Below are 17,609 nucleotides of genomic sequence, written 5' to 3' on the forward strand. Positions count from 1 at the left end.
CCTTGCCCAGCCACTCACCGCCACCCTGGCATACCTGGTGGGCATGACGGGGGTCCAGGGTGATGTAGGCAGCAGGGTCCGACACTCCCCAGAGGACCTGGGCCCCAGGCCAGCGCAGCAGCAGGAAGGTAGAGGAGGCTCGGAGGACTCTGAGGCCCCCAGCGCCGTGCCAGGGCAAGCTCACGTCCTGCCCGTCGGCCAGCACAGCTCCTGGAATGGGGGCCTGATGGGGCGGGGAGCACGTGGAGGGGTGGGGCCACAAGAAGGGAAGAACCTTGGGTGGAGAGTCCCTGTCAGGGTGGGCAGCCAGGGACAATTGGAGTGACCCCCAGAGGTCACCTCTCCCGCCTGGGCCCTCACACCCAGGCCCAAGGACCACCCTCAGCACACATTTTTGCCTGTTCCTTTCCCTCTGTGGCCAGCGGGCAGACAGAGCTGGGCAGAGAGCCAGGAGCAGACCAGGGAGAGAGCTGGAGGGACAGTCCCCAAGAGGGCCTGCCTGGTCCGGCCACGCCTTGAGGCCTTTCGGACTCTCATAACTACTTGTAGTTTACCCCGGGGCTCCAGCGCCATCGGGCAGTGTGGGGCAGTGGTGAAAGGAAGCCTGCCGGGTGCCCCAGGAGGCAGAGCTGAGGCTACCTGAGTCCCTGAGCTGGACGTGGGTGTCCCCCAGGGAGACCGAGATGGCGTGCAGGCAGCTCCCAGAGTCGCAGGCCCCGTGCTCCAGCTGGATCAGCAGCCGCCCCTTCACATAGTCCTGGGGCACGTGGGGGTGTGGCAGGGCGGGCAGACCTCAGGCTCTCTGCGGAGCTTTCTGGGGACCTTCTCTGCACTATACCCTCAGCACACACCTGAAGGCAGCTCCACCCAGCACCTGAGCCCACCACCTTCCAGCCTGCCAGCCTCTCTGTGAGGTAAGGGGCTTAACCCTTGCCAAGGGTTAGCGTGTGCAGATGCCTGTGTGCATGTGAGTGCATGGCCACGTATGTGGGCATGTGAAGGCACGTGTTTGTGTATGTTTGTGTGTGCATGAGTGTGTGCATGTGCACGTTTGCATGTTGAGGTGAGATGATGCCCCCTTCCTCCCCACAGGTATGTATGTTCATCTGTATGTGTGCATACAAACATGCATGCTAAATCTATGTGCACGGGCATGAGTGTATGCCACGTGTGCACGTCTGTCTGTGTCTCTGTGTGTAAGTGTGAACATGGGTGCATGTGTGTGTCTGTGTGCTGGTGTGTGGCCTGTGTGTGTGCATCTTCGGCTGTGTGTGTTGGGGGGAGAGAGCTGTCCTCTTCCTCCCGACGGACAGGCCTTCAGCCTCTCTGAGGACTCTACACTCCCCCGATTTTGTCGCCCCATTTCTACTCATGAGAGGAGCGGGAACGCTCCAATAGTTAGATGGAGGGATCACGGAAGGGCCCCTAGATGTGTGGGAAAGAACGTGGCTGCACCCAAACTGTGCTGGGGAAGGGCGGGCGGGGAGGAAGGCCACTTATCTCCCAGGGGGCTGCTCTGCATGAAGTAGCCTGTGACAAGCCCAGCCTGTCCCATCTGTGGGAGAGGACTGAGGATGGGTTTTACAGGGCCACAACGGCAGGACTTTCTAGGGAGGAGGTGAGAACTCAGAGGGGAGGCTTTGGGCCCGCGCAGGCATCCTCCGTCCAGTGTTGGTTGTCTCAGCCTTTTCTGGGAGGACTGTGTGTTTCACTTACTTATTTAGTGGTTATCTTGTAGCCCCCCCACCAACATCCCTTAGGATGGCCTCTGCTCTGGCAAGACCCCCCCTCCAGGAGCAGGTCCTCTGCCCACCTGCACCAGGCTGTAGCGGCACCCTCGGCCGCCACGGAAGGAGAAGCTCCGCCCGTCGAAGGTGACGTAGTGCCCATCCCCACCCACCGCACACTCAGCCGGGCACAGGGCCTGTGTGCAGTGCCAGTGGCCGTCCCGGCATACGCTGTAGGCATATGGGGCACAGAGCTGGAGACGACCCCCCAACACTCTGGCTTCCCTCCCCAGCACTCCCGCACTGGAAGGGGTAGTGGTCAGCAGGCAAGGTCTTCAAGCAGGACCATCGGTCATGCCAGGAGCCATCCCAGGCCACTGTGAGGAAGGCCCTGGGCAGGCTGGAGATGGGGGGAGGCAGGCTGAGGAGAGCGGCAGGCACCACACAGCTGCCAACCCCAGTGAGGACCCACCACAGGTTACACAGCTGGCGCACGGTGTCTCCTGGGGCGTAGCGCTGGCGCCGGTGGTAGCAGGGGCAGCGGGCGGCAGGCACACAGAGGGCCCCGTCCCAGAAGAGGCCTCGAGGGCACTCACAGCCGCTCACACACTCCTCCCCGCAGGACCCCTCCTCTCCCGGGCCCACCGCCTGGCAGCTGGGCGGGCAGGGGGAGGCGCAGTCGGAGTAGAGCTGGCCCCCGGGGCACGGGCGCTCTGCGGGCAGAGGGGCGGGCCATGAGTGGTCGTGGCTCCCACCAGACCCTGAAGAGCCCGCGGGGAACGCGCCCGGGGTGGTGGCCACCCTCAGTCAGTTTGGTAGGGTGGGAGCCCAAGCAGTACCGCAGAAGCCGGGCTTCCTCCAGCTGACGTGGACGCGCCGCCTCGCACAGGCCTGGGCGTAGCTGGCAAAGGTGGCACACACGGCCTCCCGCCGCCGCTCTCGCCCACTGCCCACCGCGGCCCCCCTGCAGTAGGCAAAGAGGCAGGCCTCGTGGTACTCAGCAGGGGGAACCTGTCGGGAAAGGACAGCCCCTCAGTAACAAAGCCTCTCCTCGCCGGCACCTCCGGCCTCTCGCTTCTATCACGCCCTGGTTTGTAACCACACAGACTGCGGTCTGGAAGTGCCGCAGAGATCTTGCAGGGCAGCCTCTCGTTCCCCAGAGACACAGCCGAGCACAGGGAGGGCATGGGTTGACCCATGGCCCCAGGCAACCTAGTGGCAGGGCAAGACCACCTGGTGACAGCTCTCTAGCACCCCTCTAAGCCCCCTTGGGTACCAGACACCACTTTCATCCCCACCCATACCTGGGCATGGCATTGCTGGAACGGACTGCCCAGCAGTTGATGGCACACGTCCTGGGCTTCACCCCGCAGCTGGCCAGGTTCCACGCCCGCCTCTGTGTTTCCCAGGGGGCCCTCACAGCCCTGGGCCACCTCCACTGCATCCAGACACCCAGGCTGGGGACAAACAGAGTCAGGCCAGGTGGGGACATGGTGAGGGACGTGAACCATGACACCAGGTGAATGACCACCACACTCACAGCTGCGTCAAGGCCCCACAATCATGTCCACCAGCCCACACCCGGGGCTGTGGACAGCGGCAAGGTGGCAGCCCCCGTGGGGAGGCAGAGGAGCTGAGGCCCAGATGACTAACTGGTTCACCAGTGCTGCTCAGGGCCCCTGCAGCCTTGCCCTCTGCCCCCGAGGGTCTGAGAGAGGGCCAGGCTCCCTCCTAGGGGCAGGAGGCGATGGAGCCAGGACAAGGGCTTGGAGGGGCAGGAGCTGGGGCTGGGCTGAGAAGCTGGGAGTGGCAGGCAGGGGAGGGAGGGACCCCGGGCATCAGCCTCACCTCCGAGTCAGGAAGCCTCCAGGAGTTCCCAAAGGTGGCAGGTAACATGGCCAGCCCCCCACCAGGCTCCACAAAGTCATCTGGGGAAGGCAGAGGCAAGGATGCCGGGGCGGGAGGCTCCTGTCTCCCCTTCCCTCCTACACCAGCAGCCAAGCTACACCTTACTCACCCTCAGGTCGGCCATTGTACAGCCCACAGAGGCCTTGCGTCTGTCCCCAGAGCTCATGGTCCACAGAGATGGAGACGGAACCAGCCCTGTCCAGCCGCACCACGACCCCCAGGCCCCCCGACAGCACCAGCCAGTCCCCCAGCCACTGCAGACTCAGCCCTGGGTGGGGAAGGGGGTCACTCAGCCACATGCCCACCACCACAGCAGGGCTTCAAGTGCCCAGGGAGGGGTGCAGGAGGGAAGGAATTCTCAATTCTACAGAGCTCCGCACTTTGTCCCGAAAGTACGTGCTTTAAAGCAGAGCGATTGTTTTCCATCACAGCCCTCTCTGACACGCTCATGAAGGCTGTGGACGCCTTCTCGAGAGCGAAAACTACATAGCACACGTGCATGTGCACACACACACGCACACACACGCATGTGGGAAGCCCAGCTGGGACAAAGGGTCCAGTAGGAGAGCTTCCCATGGCTTAGCACCAAAGTGCTTCCTCATCACCCTCCGTGAGGCAGGTGGGGAAACTGAGGCTCAGGGAGGTTAAGCAGAGGCACTTGGCCGAGGTCATACTTGGAGGCGGTGGGTTGCAGAGGGTCAGGGACCAGGCCATGTCCTCCTGGCTCTGCATTTGCAAATGCCTCCCAGCAGCACCAGGGGAGGGGAGTGGAGGCGGCAGTGGGCTGAGTCCCAAACCTCCCCTGCTGCTCTTTTGACGCCCCGCCCTGGGGCTGCGCAGATTTCCCAGGGGGCAGAGGGGCCCAGGGCAGTTGGTTGCTCCCACAGTGTCCTCACCGTGGAGCAGCCGCGGCTCCCCTTCAGGTACCAGCTGCCCCTTCACAGAGACGTTTCCACCCTGAATCAGCACCTCCTCGGGTCCCATTGTCACCCGTACCTTGGGGTGAGACACATAGTGGAAAGGGCATCAGCGGCTGTCCTCCCGTGTCCAGCCTCCTCCCTGTGGCGGTCCCTGTCTCCCTCCCTCACCAGCTGACAGTGCCCAGGCTGGGGACAGTGGTTCCCAGGCCCGAGGTGGACAGCCCAGCTGGAATCAGCAGTGCCCGCCAGCAGGTAGGTGCAGCGGCCCAGGAAGTGGTAGTGGCGTCCATCAAAGGTGCGGTAGTGGAAGCCCGACCAGGTGGCACAGGTGGCAGAGGGACGTTGGTGCTGGCTCCAGAGTTGGCCCACAGCCCCTGCCAGAGGCTGCAGGAGGGCTGGAGAGGAGGTGCTGACTAGGCAAGAGACACACCAATTGTGACCCTCGGACAGAGGGCCAGGGTGAGGACACAGGGCTCCCGGCAGAGCGGGAGGCAGGAGGACAGGGCATGGTCACTGTGGTGGGCTGGGGCGCGGGCACGGGCCCTGCAGAAAGGCCGAGAGCTCAGGAACTCTATGTGGGAATGCCTGGGGAGGGGGTGTTGGCCAGGACTGTGACCACTTGGCAGGCGGGGGGCTACCAACCCACCTGGCAGGTGTGTGCTGGAGCAGCTGAGGCAGGCCTGGGAGCTGCTGTCCCACCAGCTGCGTCCCCAGGGCCGGGCACAGCAGTCTTCCAGGCTTCCTGCCGAAGCGTTAACTGAGTCTGCCCACGGCTGGCACTGCCATGTGGCAAAGCAGTGGCCTTCAGGGCTAGCATCGTCGAGGGCTGTGGTGGTGGAGGAGAGAATGGGGCAGACCCAGGCAGTGGGCATGGGGGCAGCCTGCAGCCCTCAGCCTGGCCCAGTTCCCTCCCCAGGCAGCCTGCTCCCTCCCCCACACTGAGGTCTGGGCTACCCTGCCCTGCCCAGGGCTGGCACAAGGCACCGCTACCGCACACCCACTCAGGCGCTCACCCTCGGTGCAGTGGGTGCCGCCCCAGCCTGGGCAGCATGCCCTCACCGTCCGGTTCCACGTGGCAGGCCGTGTTTCTGGGGGTCTGCGCCCACCGAGCAGGTGGAAGTGGGGGAGGAGGGGAAAGACGTTAGTGCTCAGTTCACTCCTATCACAGGGAAGGGCCTGGAACATTTGGTCTGGTCTATCACTCTCTGAGGGGATTCATCATGTAACTTCTTCTTCCTGGCCTTAATTTCCCCACGTGCAAAGTGAGACTGATGTTGGGAAGGCAGACAGGGAGTGGGGGGCAGAGGGAGCAGGCTCTGGGCCTCCCCCTGCTATGCCCAGCATAGCACCCACTCACCACCCACCCTAATCTCCAAGCCCACCCAGGACCTACTTCCCAACACCTGCTTCCACCAGGTCTGCTCCGAGTCCTCCCCGACTCTGAGGGTGTCCAGCCTGTCCCTCCTTTCCTGCCCGGCAGACAGCCCAGGCTCTGACCCTCACTCACTTGTAGATGGGACAGAGCCCGGGTGCTGGGGACCTGGTGAGCCCCGTGCGGCCACTCCCGGGCAGGTCCAGCCGCCAGCCGAGGCGGCTGTAATGGTAGAGACTGGCACAGGGCACCAGGTCCTCCCGACGAGGGGCTACTTCCTCTTCCACGCGGATGGTCTCCGTCCGCTCACACCACCGCCTGCGCACAATGGGGAACCACGGTTGCTGCCACCGTCCCCTCTGTCACCAAGTAGCTCTGTCCTGGGACCCCACTCCCAGGAGAGATTACTGAAGTTAGGAGGGAGGGGGAGGAGGACCTCAGTGGGATCAGTCCCAGGGTGGGCTGCTCACCCATTACTCAATGCCCATGCCAAGCCAAAGAGGAGGGCGGGAAGCAGCATGGTGCTCTCCACTCCCAGGGCACCTCTGGGTGAAGGAACCCGAGGCTGAGGCTTGGGGAGGCAATGCTGCGGCTGATGGGCAGGGAGGCGAGCGCTGCTCTGCCCTGCGCTGCCTCTGCTGCAGCCCTGCGGCCAGTCCTTGGGGCTGGGGAGGCTTTATCCCAGCCTCATGCCCAGGGGCACCAGCTGCCCACAACTGGATTGGACCTTCCCACACCATCGCCTGGGAGGCCAGCTCTCCTGGGCAACAGTCCTCTTCCCACCCCTCCTAGTGGGTGTACGTGTGTGTATGTGTGTGTGTGTGTGTAACGGGGGACCACAGCCGGACATCTTGAGCCTCTGGTATTTCGACACTCAGGCACTACCACAAATTAAGTTGGGACTCTAGGCAAGCCACCCTCCCTTTCTGGGCTTCAGTGTCCTTACCAGTAAAAACTTCAGGGACTTCCCAGGGATGCAGAAACGGGACTGAGGGACTCTGTGAATTCTTTGAAATTATACGTGGGCACATTTTTCTGAGGACAGTTCCTTAACTTTTACTAGATTCTCAAGGGAGTATGACCCCACCAAAAGGTTAAGAGTTCCTTGGCTGACGACGGGTGCGGTCTCCCAGCCCTGTTCTTCTCCTGCCTCCTCCAGCCCCTCTCCCGCCAGGCACGGGAGCGAGCAGAGGCCACGTTTCCAGCGTGGCTGAGTTGAGTGTGTGGAGACAGGTGCACAGCTTGGGGCCCAGCCTCTTACTGGGGGTGATTATGTGGGGCTGGTTGGGCCCACCCTGTCTCTTCTACAAGGGTCCCCGTGGTCCAGAACCAGGGAGCCTGGGCTGAAGAATGAGAGGAAGACTCTGCAAGGAGTGCCTGGTTGCAGAGAGCTCCCCCAGCCCTGGGGCAGAGCTGAGCCGGATGGAGAGTCCGGTTGGGAGGGGGCAGCAGCTGGCTCCGCAGGGGAATCCTGGTTACATCCTGGTTACCAGCAGAACTCTGAGGACACTCAGGCTGGAATGTGGCCTGGACCTCAGATTTCATGCCCTTCCAGCTCCTAAACCTGATGTCCCCTGAGCATCCTGCAGAGTCATCCCACCTGCAGGGAGGAAGGAGGCTGCCAGGACCCGGAGCTGGGCTATGCGTTCCTTCTCTTGGTCCCGAAATTGGTCTTGGGGCAAAAAGAGGATCCCATGTGAGTCCTTCGGGACTCACAGATGGCTAGGACCAGCTCCTCTCAGGAGTCACACTCACACGGGACACTTCTTCATGTTTTACACTAGGCACGCCCCCACCCACAGCAGCGCTGCCTCCAGGGGCCGTCCTCGCCCCCCCCTTGCCAGACTCCCGCCCCGCTCTGGGTTCTGACCATAGCTGACAAGGCAGCACTTGGACTGGGAAGAAACAATCCAACCCATTAGGAGTCACAGCCATCCTTTCCCCTAAGCGGGCAGGAGGAGCAAGCTAGAAGCCAAGGGAGTTTAGAGAAAGATTATGGAGAGGAGTCCGGCAACAACCAGCCCAGATTTTAGCTCCAGAAGGACGCGATATGCGGAGTTTTCAGACTGGAGGTGCACCGGTGTCACAGCTGGGACCAAGGACGGCCAGTGCAGCCCCCCAGGAGCCGGACTGAGGGCTGAGGGCAGCCCTCCCCAGCTAACTGGAGGTTTCCAGCCCAGCAGGGGGAACCACCCTCGACCCCGCAACCCCACTACCCAGCCTCAAGAGCCCTCCTGTCCGCAGCCTCCTCCCCACCCCTCCCCCGGACCCCGCCCTCAGTCTCCGCCCAGCCCCGCCCCAGCCTCGCCCCTGGTGCCTCCTGTCCCGACCGCGTTCTCCCAGGCTCTTGGCTCGAGCCCCCACCCCAGTTTTTACGTCGAAAGGCCAAGCCCTCTCTCCCTGGCCCTCCTCCAACGGCTCCAGCGGCGGGCATCGGACCGAGTCCCCGGGACGCAGGCCTGGGGGGCTGTGGGTCTGGGTGAATCCGGGCGGAGAGCGGGAGCGGGGCTGGAGTTTCCCAGACCGGCCCCCCGACTCTCCTCCCGCTGAGCGCGGCGCTGCACACACGCGGCCGGCACTCGCGACGTAAAGACGGCAGCGCACACTCACTGGCTCTCCTCCCCAGGACGCCCCCTCCTCTTCCCCCACTCCCCCCACCCCTGCCCGCGCTCCACCTTTCCCCGGCTCCTCCCTCGGTGGCTGCGAGCACAGTCCCTCACAGCCCGAGTGCCCTTCCTCCCTAGCCTCCTCTCCCTCCTCCACCCCTCCCCCAACACCCCTCCTTTCCCTCCCCCCTCTCCCTTTCCCCGTCCTAAGCTTCCACTTTCCATCATCTACTCTGGGCGCTGTGCCTCCTGGCCGTCACCTGCCGGCCTAACCCCGCTTCGCACCCTCCCGGCGACCCCACTGTGGGAGACCCCCGCCCCCTACTTCCCCCAGCCTCGTGCCCCGGGGCAGCCCTCCCGCTTCCTCGGTCCCTCCCGCCTCGCGAGCGCCGCTCCCGCTTCTGCTCCCTCGGCTTCTTTTCCTCTCCTCCTCGCGAAGTTTCGGGGCTGTCAGTCTGTCAGTCTTTCGGGCGGCCCGCACCCGAGCTGCAGGCAGCGGGCGCCATTGTGAGCACAGCGGGCCCGGACAGGACGCCCGGGCGCCGGGGTCCCCGTAGTAGCGGGGAGACCAGCCGGCCCTCCAGGTAAGGGCGGAGGAGCTCCCGGCTGCAGGCGGCTCCGCCCGCTTCCCTCTCCGCGCCGACACTCATGGTCACCGCCAGCTAGGTGCAGGTGACAGCCCCGGGGCAGGGGCGCGAAGAGCGTTGGGGGTGGGGGAGGAGCAAGTGTCGGAGGAGGGAGGGGTGGGGGAGGGCGAGCCTGGCACGGCTGGGGGAGGGCTGTGGAGGAGAAAGGGGGATAGGGGATCTGAAGGGAAGGGCGGGGGCTGGGGAGGAGGCCGAGTGGGAGTCTGGTGGGAAAGGGGCGGGAGGGTCCCCAGGGGAGGGAGTGGGAAGTCTCGGGAGAGGGGAGAGGGAGTGTGGGGACCGAGGGGGAGGGGAAGGGAAAAGGAGGCGGTGGGGAGGGAATGGGCCGTTTGGGAGGGGCGGGAGAGACGGGCGCTGACAGGTGAGCCCGGGAGCAGGGGAGGGGGCCGGGACACGGAGTGACGTCGGGGAGCTGGGAGGCTCGAGAGGACTAACAGAAGCGGGAGGCCGAGCGGGGGTGGGGGGGGTGTCCTGGTCTGGGGGAAAACTTGGGAGTGGGTGAGAACAAGTCCGAGGGGAGCAGAAATGGGGAAGGGGCCACTGAGGGAGGAGACGGGATGCTAAGGTGTGCTCCGAGGGGAGGAGAGGGTGGGAAGGGGCAGTGCGGCTGGGAGGGTCCAAGCGAGCGGGGATCCCCGGCTCCGGGCCGGAGGACAAGGGAGCTGGGGGCGACGGGGTTCGGGGAGAAGGGGGGGAAGAAGGGGAAGAGCGGTTCCGAGGATTGGGAAGGACTAGGGACCGGGAGGGAAGCGAAGCTCGAGCGGGCTGGGGGGGCAGAGGGGGAAGGGAGGCGGGGGCCTCGGAGGGGAAGGAGAGCTGCAGGAGGGAGGGAGGGAGGAGGCGGGGGGGGAGAGGGCTGAGGAGGAGGAGAGGGAGAGGGAGGGAACCGAGGTGCGGGAAGGAAAGGAGAAGGAAGGGGAAATCACAGTGGGAGAGGAGGGGGAGGGGTGGGGAGGGGAGAGCAGGGTGGGGGAGAAAAGCTCAGAGGAGGAGGGCTGGTGTTGGGGCGGAAGGAAAAGAGGAGGGGGAAAGGAAGGGAAAGGGTGAGCAGCCAGGGAGGGGGATGGAGCGGGGGAGAACCGGGAGGGCTGGGAGAGGCGGCCCTGAGATCGAGGAGGGGGTTGGGGAGTAGGGGGGAGGGGAGCGCAGCGGCCGAGACTGCCCAGTGCGGAGGGTCAGGGAGGCGGTGGCTGGGGAGGGCCGGCCTGAGGGGCCTCGAGAGGATGGCCCTGCCCCTGCCTGGTGCGGCGCGGGCAGCGGGAGGAGCCGGAGGGGCGGGGCAGCAGAGGAGCCCGGAGCCAGCCCGATTCGCGGGGAGAGAGGGCGGAAGGCAGCGGGCGCGGGGAGGGGAGGGGCAGAGGGAAGGCTGCCTGGGAGATCGGGGGAGGGGAGTCTGCTGGGGGAGGGGCGGGGAGCCCGCGGGAGGAGGAGCAGGGAGGGGCACAAGGGAGGGGTCTGGGGCATCCCCCGGGGGGAAGGGGATGGTTTTGAGGTAGGGGTTTTGGGAGAGGAAGCAAGTCATTTCCTACCTTTAAGGAGGACCCTTCTCTGAGGACCTCCCCCACCAGTAGCGCTAAAGTGACACTCACCCCGCCCCTGGGCTGGCTCCTATTTCACCAGCTCATGCAGTGACAGCTGGAGGGCCTAGGAGAAGAAGTTTCCCACTCCCCACCCTGGTCTCCCACCCTCTCCCCAGAGAACCCAATAGTCCTGCACCCCTGGCACTGAGACCTGCCAGGTGAGGGGGCAGTGGCTGAATTTCAGAACTGACGGGAGGTTGTAGAAATGGCTTCAAGGCCTTCTTCTGGATCTATCTTCAAAGATCTCTTTGCTTTCTGAAATCCAGTTTCCTTCATTTCCCCCATCTATACCTGGGGATGTCACCTTTGGAGCTCTTGGGGACAGCCCATAGGGCAGGGCAGGTAGGCAAAGCCAGGGCCCTGGTGGAAACTGGGAAGAATCTGAACAAGGCTCCCTTCTCTCCCTAGGGTCCGTGGCCGATCCCCAGGAGGAGCTGCTCTGGGTTGCCATGAGAGAGACTTTGGAGGCCCTCAGCTCCCTGGGTGAGCTGGCACACTGAAGGAACCTGGGGGGAGAGGGGTAGGAAGATTCAGGGCATCTACAACTAAGTAAGCAGAGCCACCCTCGAGGCTGCAACTCTGAGACCCCAGAGGCCCTGGGGAGCCCACAGGGCAGCATCTTTTTCCATTTCTTCAGGATGTCTTTGACGGCCTGGGATGTGGTGGAGGCCGTGCTAGACCGTATGTACACCTAGGCACTCACAGAGCACTGATATTTACGTCATTCTATCTCTTCCTTCTTCTGTCCTTCTTGACTCAACTCCAAGGGGCTGAGGTTGATTCCTGGCCAGGCTGCTGGGGAGCCTGGGCTGTCCCTTGTCCCTGCTGGCGAGAGACCCTACCTTCCTGAGCAGGTTGGGAAAAGCTCCTTGGGTAGGCTGGGAAGGGGAAGAGCCCCCACCTCTGATCACCTGTTCTTTACTGGATGCTTCACGTGGGCCCATCCTTCTGCCTGTAACAGGATTCTCTGTGGGACAGCCAGAGATGGTCCCCCAAAGTGAGCCCAGGGAAGGATCTCATAATGCCCAGGAGCAGATGGCCTCTTCCAGGGAGGAGAACGTGCTGGGCACGTGCCCAGGTAAGTACATGGGGATCGTGGAGAGGGCTCGGGGAGGAGCCCGCCTTCCTTACATCCATCCATCAAGTATTTGTGTCGGGTGCTGTTTTAGACATTTGGAATTCCTCAGTGACCAAACGGACAAAGACCCCTACCTTCAAGAAACTTAATCCCAGTGAGTGCAGAGAGTCAGCAAACAATAAACATAAAAATAAGGAAATTTATAAACTATGTTCAAAGATGAGAAGTGCTCTGGGGTAGAGGATAGAGCCTGGTGAGGGGAGCTGAGATTGCTGCAGGTGGGGGTCGGATGCCTTAGTGGGTTAAATAGGGTGCTAAGACTAGGCCTTATTGGTAGGTAAGATCTGAGCAAGATTTGAAAGAGGTGAGGGAGGCAGCTGGGTGAATACCAGGGAGGAGTTTTCAGGCAGGGGGACAGCTGGCACAGAGCACCTAAGGCAGGAACGTGTTTGGGTTTTTGACATCCCGATCGTCTCCAGTGATTTGCCTTGGAACTGGGGTCCATCTGGGGGCTGGGAAGTCCCCATCCCTGCTCCTAGGAGCTTTGGGTAAGCCTCAGGCCAGGGGTCCTTCCTTTCTTCCACTACCTTACATACACATGTTCCAGAAACTCCTCACAGTTGTGTCTCTTGCAACCTGCACACCCTTAGCAGCTGCCCTGCTTGAAGGAGCCTGAGGCAGCCCTGGGGCAGCTGGGAATTCAGCCCCTGAATTCAGGTAGGATGTGGGAGGAACCCTGTGGGCTGGGCTGGCGCTAGGGTTTCAAATGCCCCTGCTCCCTAGCACCAGTGGGGACCTTTGCCCATCTGTGATGTCTCCGGAGTCCTTGAGGTATCCTGTTCTCTGCCAGGGCATGAGGCCCCCAATCTGGAGGAAGGTGCCCACACTGAGCAGGCTGAGGCTCCCTGCAGAGGCGGCCAGGTGTGCACACCACAGAAGGCTGAGCCTGTGGGCTCCTGCTCAGGTAAGTCTTCCCAGTGCTTCATCCCACCATGGGGTCAGGCCAAGGGAACAGGGGCCCAGCAAGCTCCAGAGCTGCTATCTGATGAGGTGGGTCATCCCCCGAGACAGCCACTCCAGGCCCTTCCAGCAAGATGAGTTCAGGCACCAGCACCTTTCTGCTGTAGAGCTTCAGTGCCCAAAGAGAATTTCAGATCTGTAGGCAGCGGGAACCAGAAAGGCTGGTCACCAAAGAGAAACAAACACACCCTCACCTCAGACGCCTTCTAGAAGTCCTAACTTCCCCTCCTTATCTCCCCCAGTCTAAGTATGTGCTTGTTGATCACCTCAGTTACAATTGCCATGAAGATCCATGGCTTTGATCAGCCTTTTCGCTGTCTCCCAGACATGCTCCCTCCTCCCAAACCTCCACTGATCCAGGTGCTCCAAATCTGTGGTTTGCGTCTCATCCCCCCACACCCGGTGATCAAACAGTTGATTCTCTCTCCACAACCCATCCATCACTTCCTTCCACTGCCACCATCCTTATCACCTCTTGCCGGAGTGACTTCATTTATTCAATAAGAATTTATTTAGTGCCTCCTGTGTATGGGCTGTGTTAGGTGTCATGGAAAGGGATGGGCTCTAGCGTTACACAGACCTGGTTTGAATCCTTGCTCTGCATTTACTAGCTCAGTGCTCTTGGATAGGCTACCTTGCCTCCAGGAACTTCGGTTTGTTCACCTGTAAACAGGGATAATAGTAACTTCATGGTCGTTGGGAAGGTTTGTGACAGTGTATGTACAGTGCTTCATCTGTAGTTGGCCCTCAATAAGTGGTGGCAGTCCTCATTTTTACTAGACACATAAAAACACATTTGTTATTGGACACAAGAAATAGAACATACAATATCTGCCCCCTCAAAAGCTAAAATCTAGTTGAGATGACATTAGTATGAACTGGAACAAACAATTAAAAGAACAGTATAAAGGCAACCTATAAGTAAGTGTGAAAATGTTAACAGTAAGTGCTATAGGAGTTTATACTGAGAGATCTGTATGCATTGGATTTGTCAAAAATGTTTATTTGTGCTGCATTTCGAGAGAGGTGTAGACTTCAGCTCTGAAAGGTGGGGTGGAGGATAGGAAAATATTCTAGGCTGGGAAAAGACCTTACGAACCAGGAAAGGGGACATGGTTGGAGGGGAGCAGCTTGGCTGAAGCGAAGGGTTCATGCCTGGGAGAATAAGAAAGTTGGACCAGGTTGAGGTGAGACTTAGATGCAGCTAGAACTTATTTTATCCTATAAATAATAGGGAGCTACTGATGGTTCTTGAGTAGACAAGTGAAGAGTGCCACAATGAAAATGAAAGCAAAATCACGGTATGATAAACAGACAGTTGTTTGAAATTGGTGGATTGATAGAAGAAACTGGGAGTAGAGCTGATTGTAGCAGTCCATGTGTAATATAATCAAGGCTGAGGCTATTACAGACTTTTAGGGCCAGACAGGAACTCATATCATTTGGTTCAGTGGTTCTCAAACAAGAATCACTGTGGGAGCTTTAAAGAAAGAGAATAGATTCATGGGCCCTGCCCCCATATATGCATTTTATGAAAGCTCCCCAGGAGATTATGATGTGGCACAAGGTTTAGGAACTATAAAGTAGTCCAAACCTTACACTTAAGCAAACTACGAAACTTAGCTCAAAAAGCTTAAATGACTTAACCAAGGTCATACTGCTGATTAGTGGCAGAGGAGAACCCAAGGTGGACACTCCCTGTCTGGGCTCTGGGCTTCTTCCTCTCGGCTGGGCCACTGCAGTGCCCGAGAGGGACAGAGCTCCAGCAGAACGCCCTCCGGCTTGCCCTGGGCCGAAGCTCCCCACAAGGGCCCTCCCTGCTTCTCCAGAGGCAGTGTTCACTAGTTCCCCAAGTCCCATAAACTCCATCCTCCTCTTCCTAAAGGAGGATTTCCATCCGGGCTGCAGCAGCAGGAGTGAAGGGAGTAGCAGGAACAAAACAGCACCCTGGTACTCTGGCCACTGGAGGGGACGTAGACAGCAAGAGGAGCAGTGATGTCAAGCTTTCAAGGCCGTCTAGTTGGGAGGAGGAGGCTGTGGCCCTAAGGTTAAAGTTAGCCAAGGGTAGGTTTGGGAAGGTCCGGTGTTTGGTGATGAACCTTCTGGGTAGCAGCCAGTGTGCAGGACATCGAAGGGGAGCTGCTCAACTGGGGATGAGTGACTGTGCTTCCGGAAAGGAGGGAGATCTGGGGCAGCCACCAAAGGGCTGTGAACCCAGAGTGAAGCATGAGGACTGAAGCCTGGGCAACGCTCCTATTCAGGGTGCACAAGAGGAAGCGTTGCATGGCAAGGAGGCAGGGAAGGGCTCCTCAGTGACATGCAAGCCTGTGAGGAAGCCCCCAGGAGAGGGTGGTGTCCACAGGCTGCAGAGAATGCAGGAGGAGGACTAGAGAAGAGTTTCGGATTTGGTCATTCCCAGGAACCTTTGGGTAGAGTGGACAGAGCCGATGCCAGACCACAGGGCTCCAGGAGGTGGCGGTCCTATTGCAAATAAACGTTGTGGCCCATGGGGCTTACTAGACAATTCTTGTTTTGACTTTTCAGGGGACGAATGGATGATTCGGAAGGTGAAAGTGGAGGATGAGGATCAGGAGGCAGAACAGGAGGTCGAATGGCCCCAGCATCTATCCTTACTTCCAAGCCCCTTTCCCGCTCCCGACCTGGGGCATCTGGCCGCTTACAAACTTGAGCCCGGGGCCCCAGGGACACTGGGAGGACTCTCGCTGTCCGGGTGGGCCCCGATCCCCGAGAAGCCCTATGGCTGCGGGGAGTGCGAACGGCGCTTCCGGGACCAGCTGACGTTGCGGCTGCACCAGAGGCTGCACCGGGGCGAGGGCCCCTGTGCCTGTCCGGACTGTGGCCGCAGCTTCACGCAGCGCACGCACATGCTGCTGCACCAGCGCAGCCACCGCGGAGAGCGGCCTTTCCCATGCTCCGAGTGCGACAAGCGCTTCAGCAAGAAGGCCCACCTGACCCGCCACCTGCGCACGCACACGGGCGAGCGGCCCTACCCGTGCGCAGAGTGCGGCAAGCGCTTCAGCCAGAAGATACATCTGGGCTCGCACCAGAAGACCCACACTGGCGAGCGGCCCTTCCCCTGCACCGAGTGCGAGAAGCGCTTTCGCAAGAAGACGCACTTGATCAGGCACCAGCGCATCCACACGGGCGAGAGGCCCTACCAGTGCGCGCAGTGCGCACGCACCTTCACGCACAAGCAGCACTTGGTGCGGCACCAAAGGGTGCACGAGGCGGCCGGCCAGGCCCGGCCCTCCCCCGACGCGCCCGCCTCGCCCCATTCCCCCGCCCCGTCCCCCACCCCGTCCCCTCCTGGGCCGAAGCCGTTCGCCTGCTCCGACTGCGGCTTGAGCTTCGGCTGGAAAAAGAACCTCGCCACGCACCAGCGTGAGCACCGCAGTGAGGGTCGTCCCTTTGGGTGCGAAGAGTGTGCACTGGACGCCATCGTGGACCCTGCCGCCGCACAGTCCTTGGCCTGCACGCCCCGAGGGCCGGGCTGCGGGACAGGCTCGGGGCCAGCGGTGCCGCCGCGCACCCCTTCGGGCGAGCGGTCCTTCTTCTGCCCGGACTGCGGGCGCGGCTTCGCCCACGGGCAGCACCTGGCGCGGCACCGGCGCGTGCACACGGGCGAACGGCCCTTCGCCTGCGCTCAGTGCGGCCGCCGCTTTGGCTCGCGGCCCAATCTGGTCGCCCACTCCCGCGCCCACAGCGGCGCCAGGCCTTTCGCCTGTGCGCAGTGCGGCCGCCGCTTCAGCCGCAAGTCTCATCTGGGCCGCCACCAGGCGGTGCACACGGGCAGCCGCCCCCACGCCTGCGCCGTCTGCGCCCGTAGCTTCAGCTCCAAAACCAACCTGGTCCGCCACCAGGCCATCCACACTGGCTCCCGCCCCTTCTCCTGCCCGCAGTGCGGCAAGAGCTTCAGCCGCAAGACCCACCTGGTGCGGCACCAGCGCGTCCACGGCGAAGGCGCCCATGCGGCCGCAGACGCTGCCCTCTCGGCCCCAGCCTGGCCCACTCCCGCCGAGGGGGCGCCGCGCGCGCTCTTCTTCTGAGCCCTCTCGCCAGGACCCGTTGCTCACAGTTCCGAGGGACCCGTGCCGCCAGGCCTGGGCTGCTGCCGGCCGTTTTCCTTCCCTCAAAAGTCCTAAAAGCGTTCCCAGCTTTGACGTTACAGGACAAAGACTATGCGCAGAGTGAATCCTTGCTGGGGACAGTTTAGGCCGAAGTCCTCGGAAGACTCCCACCCAGATGCCCCTTCGGAAAGCAGACATTTCCTGGACCTCGAGTGACCAAGGACAGATTGGGCCAGGAACCTCTAGCGGGTGGGAAAGAGTGGTTATCTGTATACTTAAAGTTTCATTAAAGTTAACCTCTGCAGGTTCTGGGGCTATTAAATGAGTTGGGGAGGGAACCCCTGCCTCTCCGTAGCCATTGTCCCACCTCCATCTACACACACAGCCCCCGCTTCCCTTTCAGTCCTGGGTGAGTTAAATTTAGCCAGCAGATTTGGAGAGTTAATTAACTCTCCAAATCAAAATGTAATATACTTTTTTATTTTTTGAGACGGAGTCTCGCTCTGTTGCCCTGGCTAGAGTGCAGTGACTTCATTGTAGCTCACTGCAATCTCAGACTCCTGACCTCAAGCAATCCTCCTCCCTCAGCCTCCTGAGTAGCTGGACATACAGGCATGCTGTGATAATTTTTCTGTTTTTAGTAGAGACAGGTCTTGCTCTTGC

General features: G+C 61.3%; 2 protein-coding genes across 2 annotated transcripts in view; one reads left to right on the forward strand and one right to left on the reverse strand.

Annotated features, from left to right (window-relative positions):
* Positions 1-6,447, reverse strand: part of SSPO (SCO-spondin) — a 51,614-nt gene extending 45,167 nt beyond the window's left edge. Inside the window, exons 1-14 of the mRNA XM_012662076.1 lie at positions 6,398-6,447; positions 6,063-6,245; positions 5,569-5,651; positions 5,198-5,381; positions 4,724-4,964; positions 4,532-4,631; positions 3,745-3,903; positions 3,576-3,655; positions 3,032-3,184; positions 2,567-2,738; positions 2,200-2,440; positions 1,814-1,958; positions 640-757; positions 35-210 (exon numbers count right to left, since the gene is read on the reverse strand). Coding sequence (XP_012517530.1) covers positions 35-210; positions 640-757; positions 1,814-1,958; positions 2,200-2,440; positions 2,567-2,738; positions 3,032-3,184; positions 3,576-3,655; positions 3,745-3,903; positions 4,532-4,631; positions 4,724-4,964; positions 5,198-5,381; positions 5,569-5,651; positions 6,063-6,245; positions 6,398-6,447 — 2,085 coding nt within the window. The remainder of the gene's footprint in view (positions 1-34; positions 211-639; positions 758-1,813; positions 1,959-2,199; positions 2,441-2,566; positions 2,739-3,031; positions 3,185-3,575; positions 3,656-3,744; positions 3,904-4,531; positions 4,632-4,723; positions 4,965-5,197; positions 5,382-5,568; positions 5,652-6,062; positions 6,246-6,397) is intronic.
* Positions 6,448-9,004: 2,557 nt separating this feature from the next.
* ZNF467 (zinc finger protein 467) lies at positions 9,005-17,242 on the forward strand. Its single transcript, XM_012662085.1, has 5 exons — positions 9,005-9,117; positions 11,169-11,243; positions 11,722-11,838; positions 12,689-12,802; positions 15,403-17,242. Exons 2-5 carry the CDS (start codon positions 11,210-11,212, stop codon positions 16,923-16,925), a joined length of 1,788 nt encoding a protein of 595 aa, XP_012517539.1. The 5' UTR covers positions 9,005-9,117; positions 11,169-11,209; the 3' UTR covers positions 16,926-17,242.
* The last annotated feature ends 367 nt before the right edge of the window (positions 17,243-17,609 follow it).

Source organism: Propithecus coquereli, unplaced genomic scaffold, assembly GCF_000956105.1.
Source record: "Propithecus coquereli isolate 6110/MARCELLA unplaced genomic scaffold, Pcoq_1.0 Scaffold75, whole genome shotgun sequence".
NCBI lineage: Eukaryota > Metazoa > Chordata > Mammalia > Primates > Indriidae > Propithecus > Propithecus coquereli.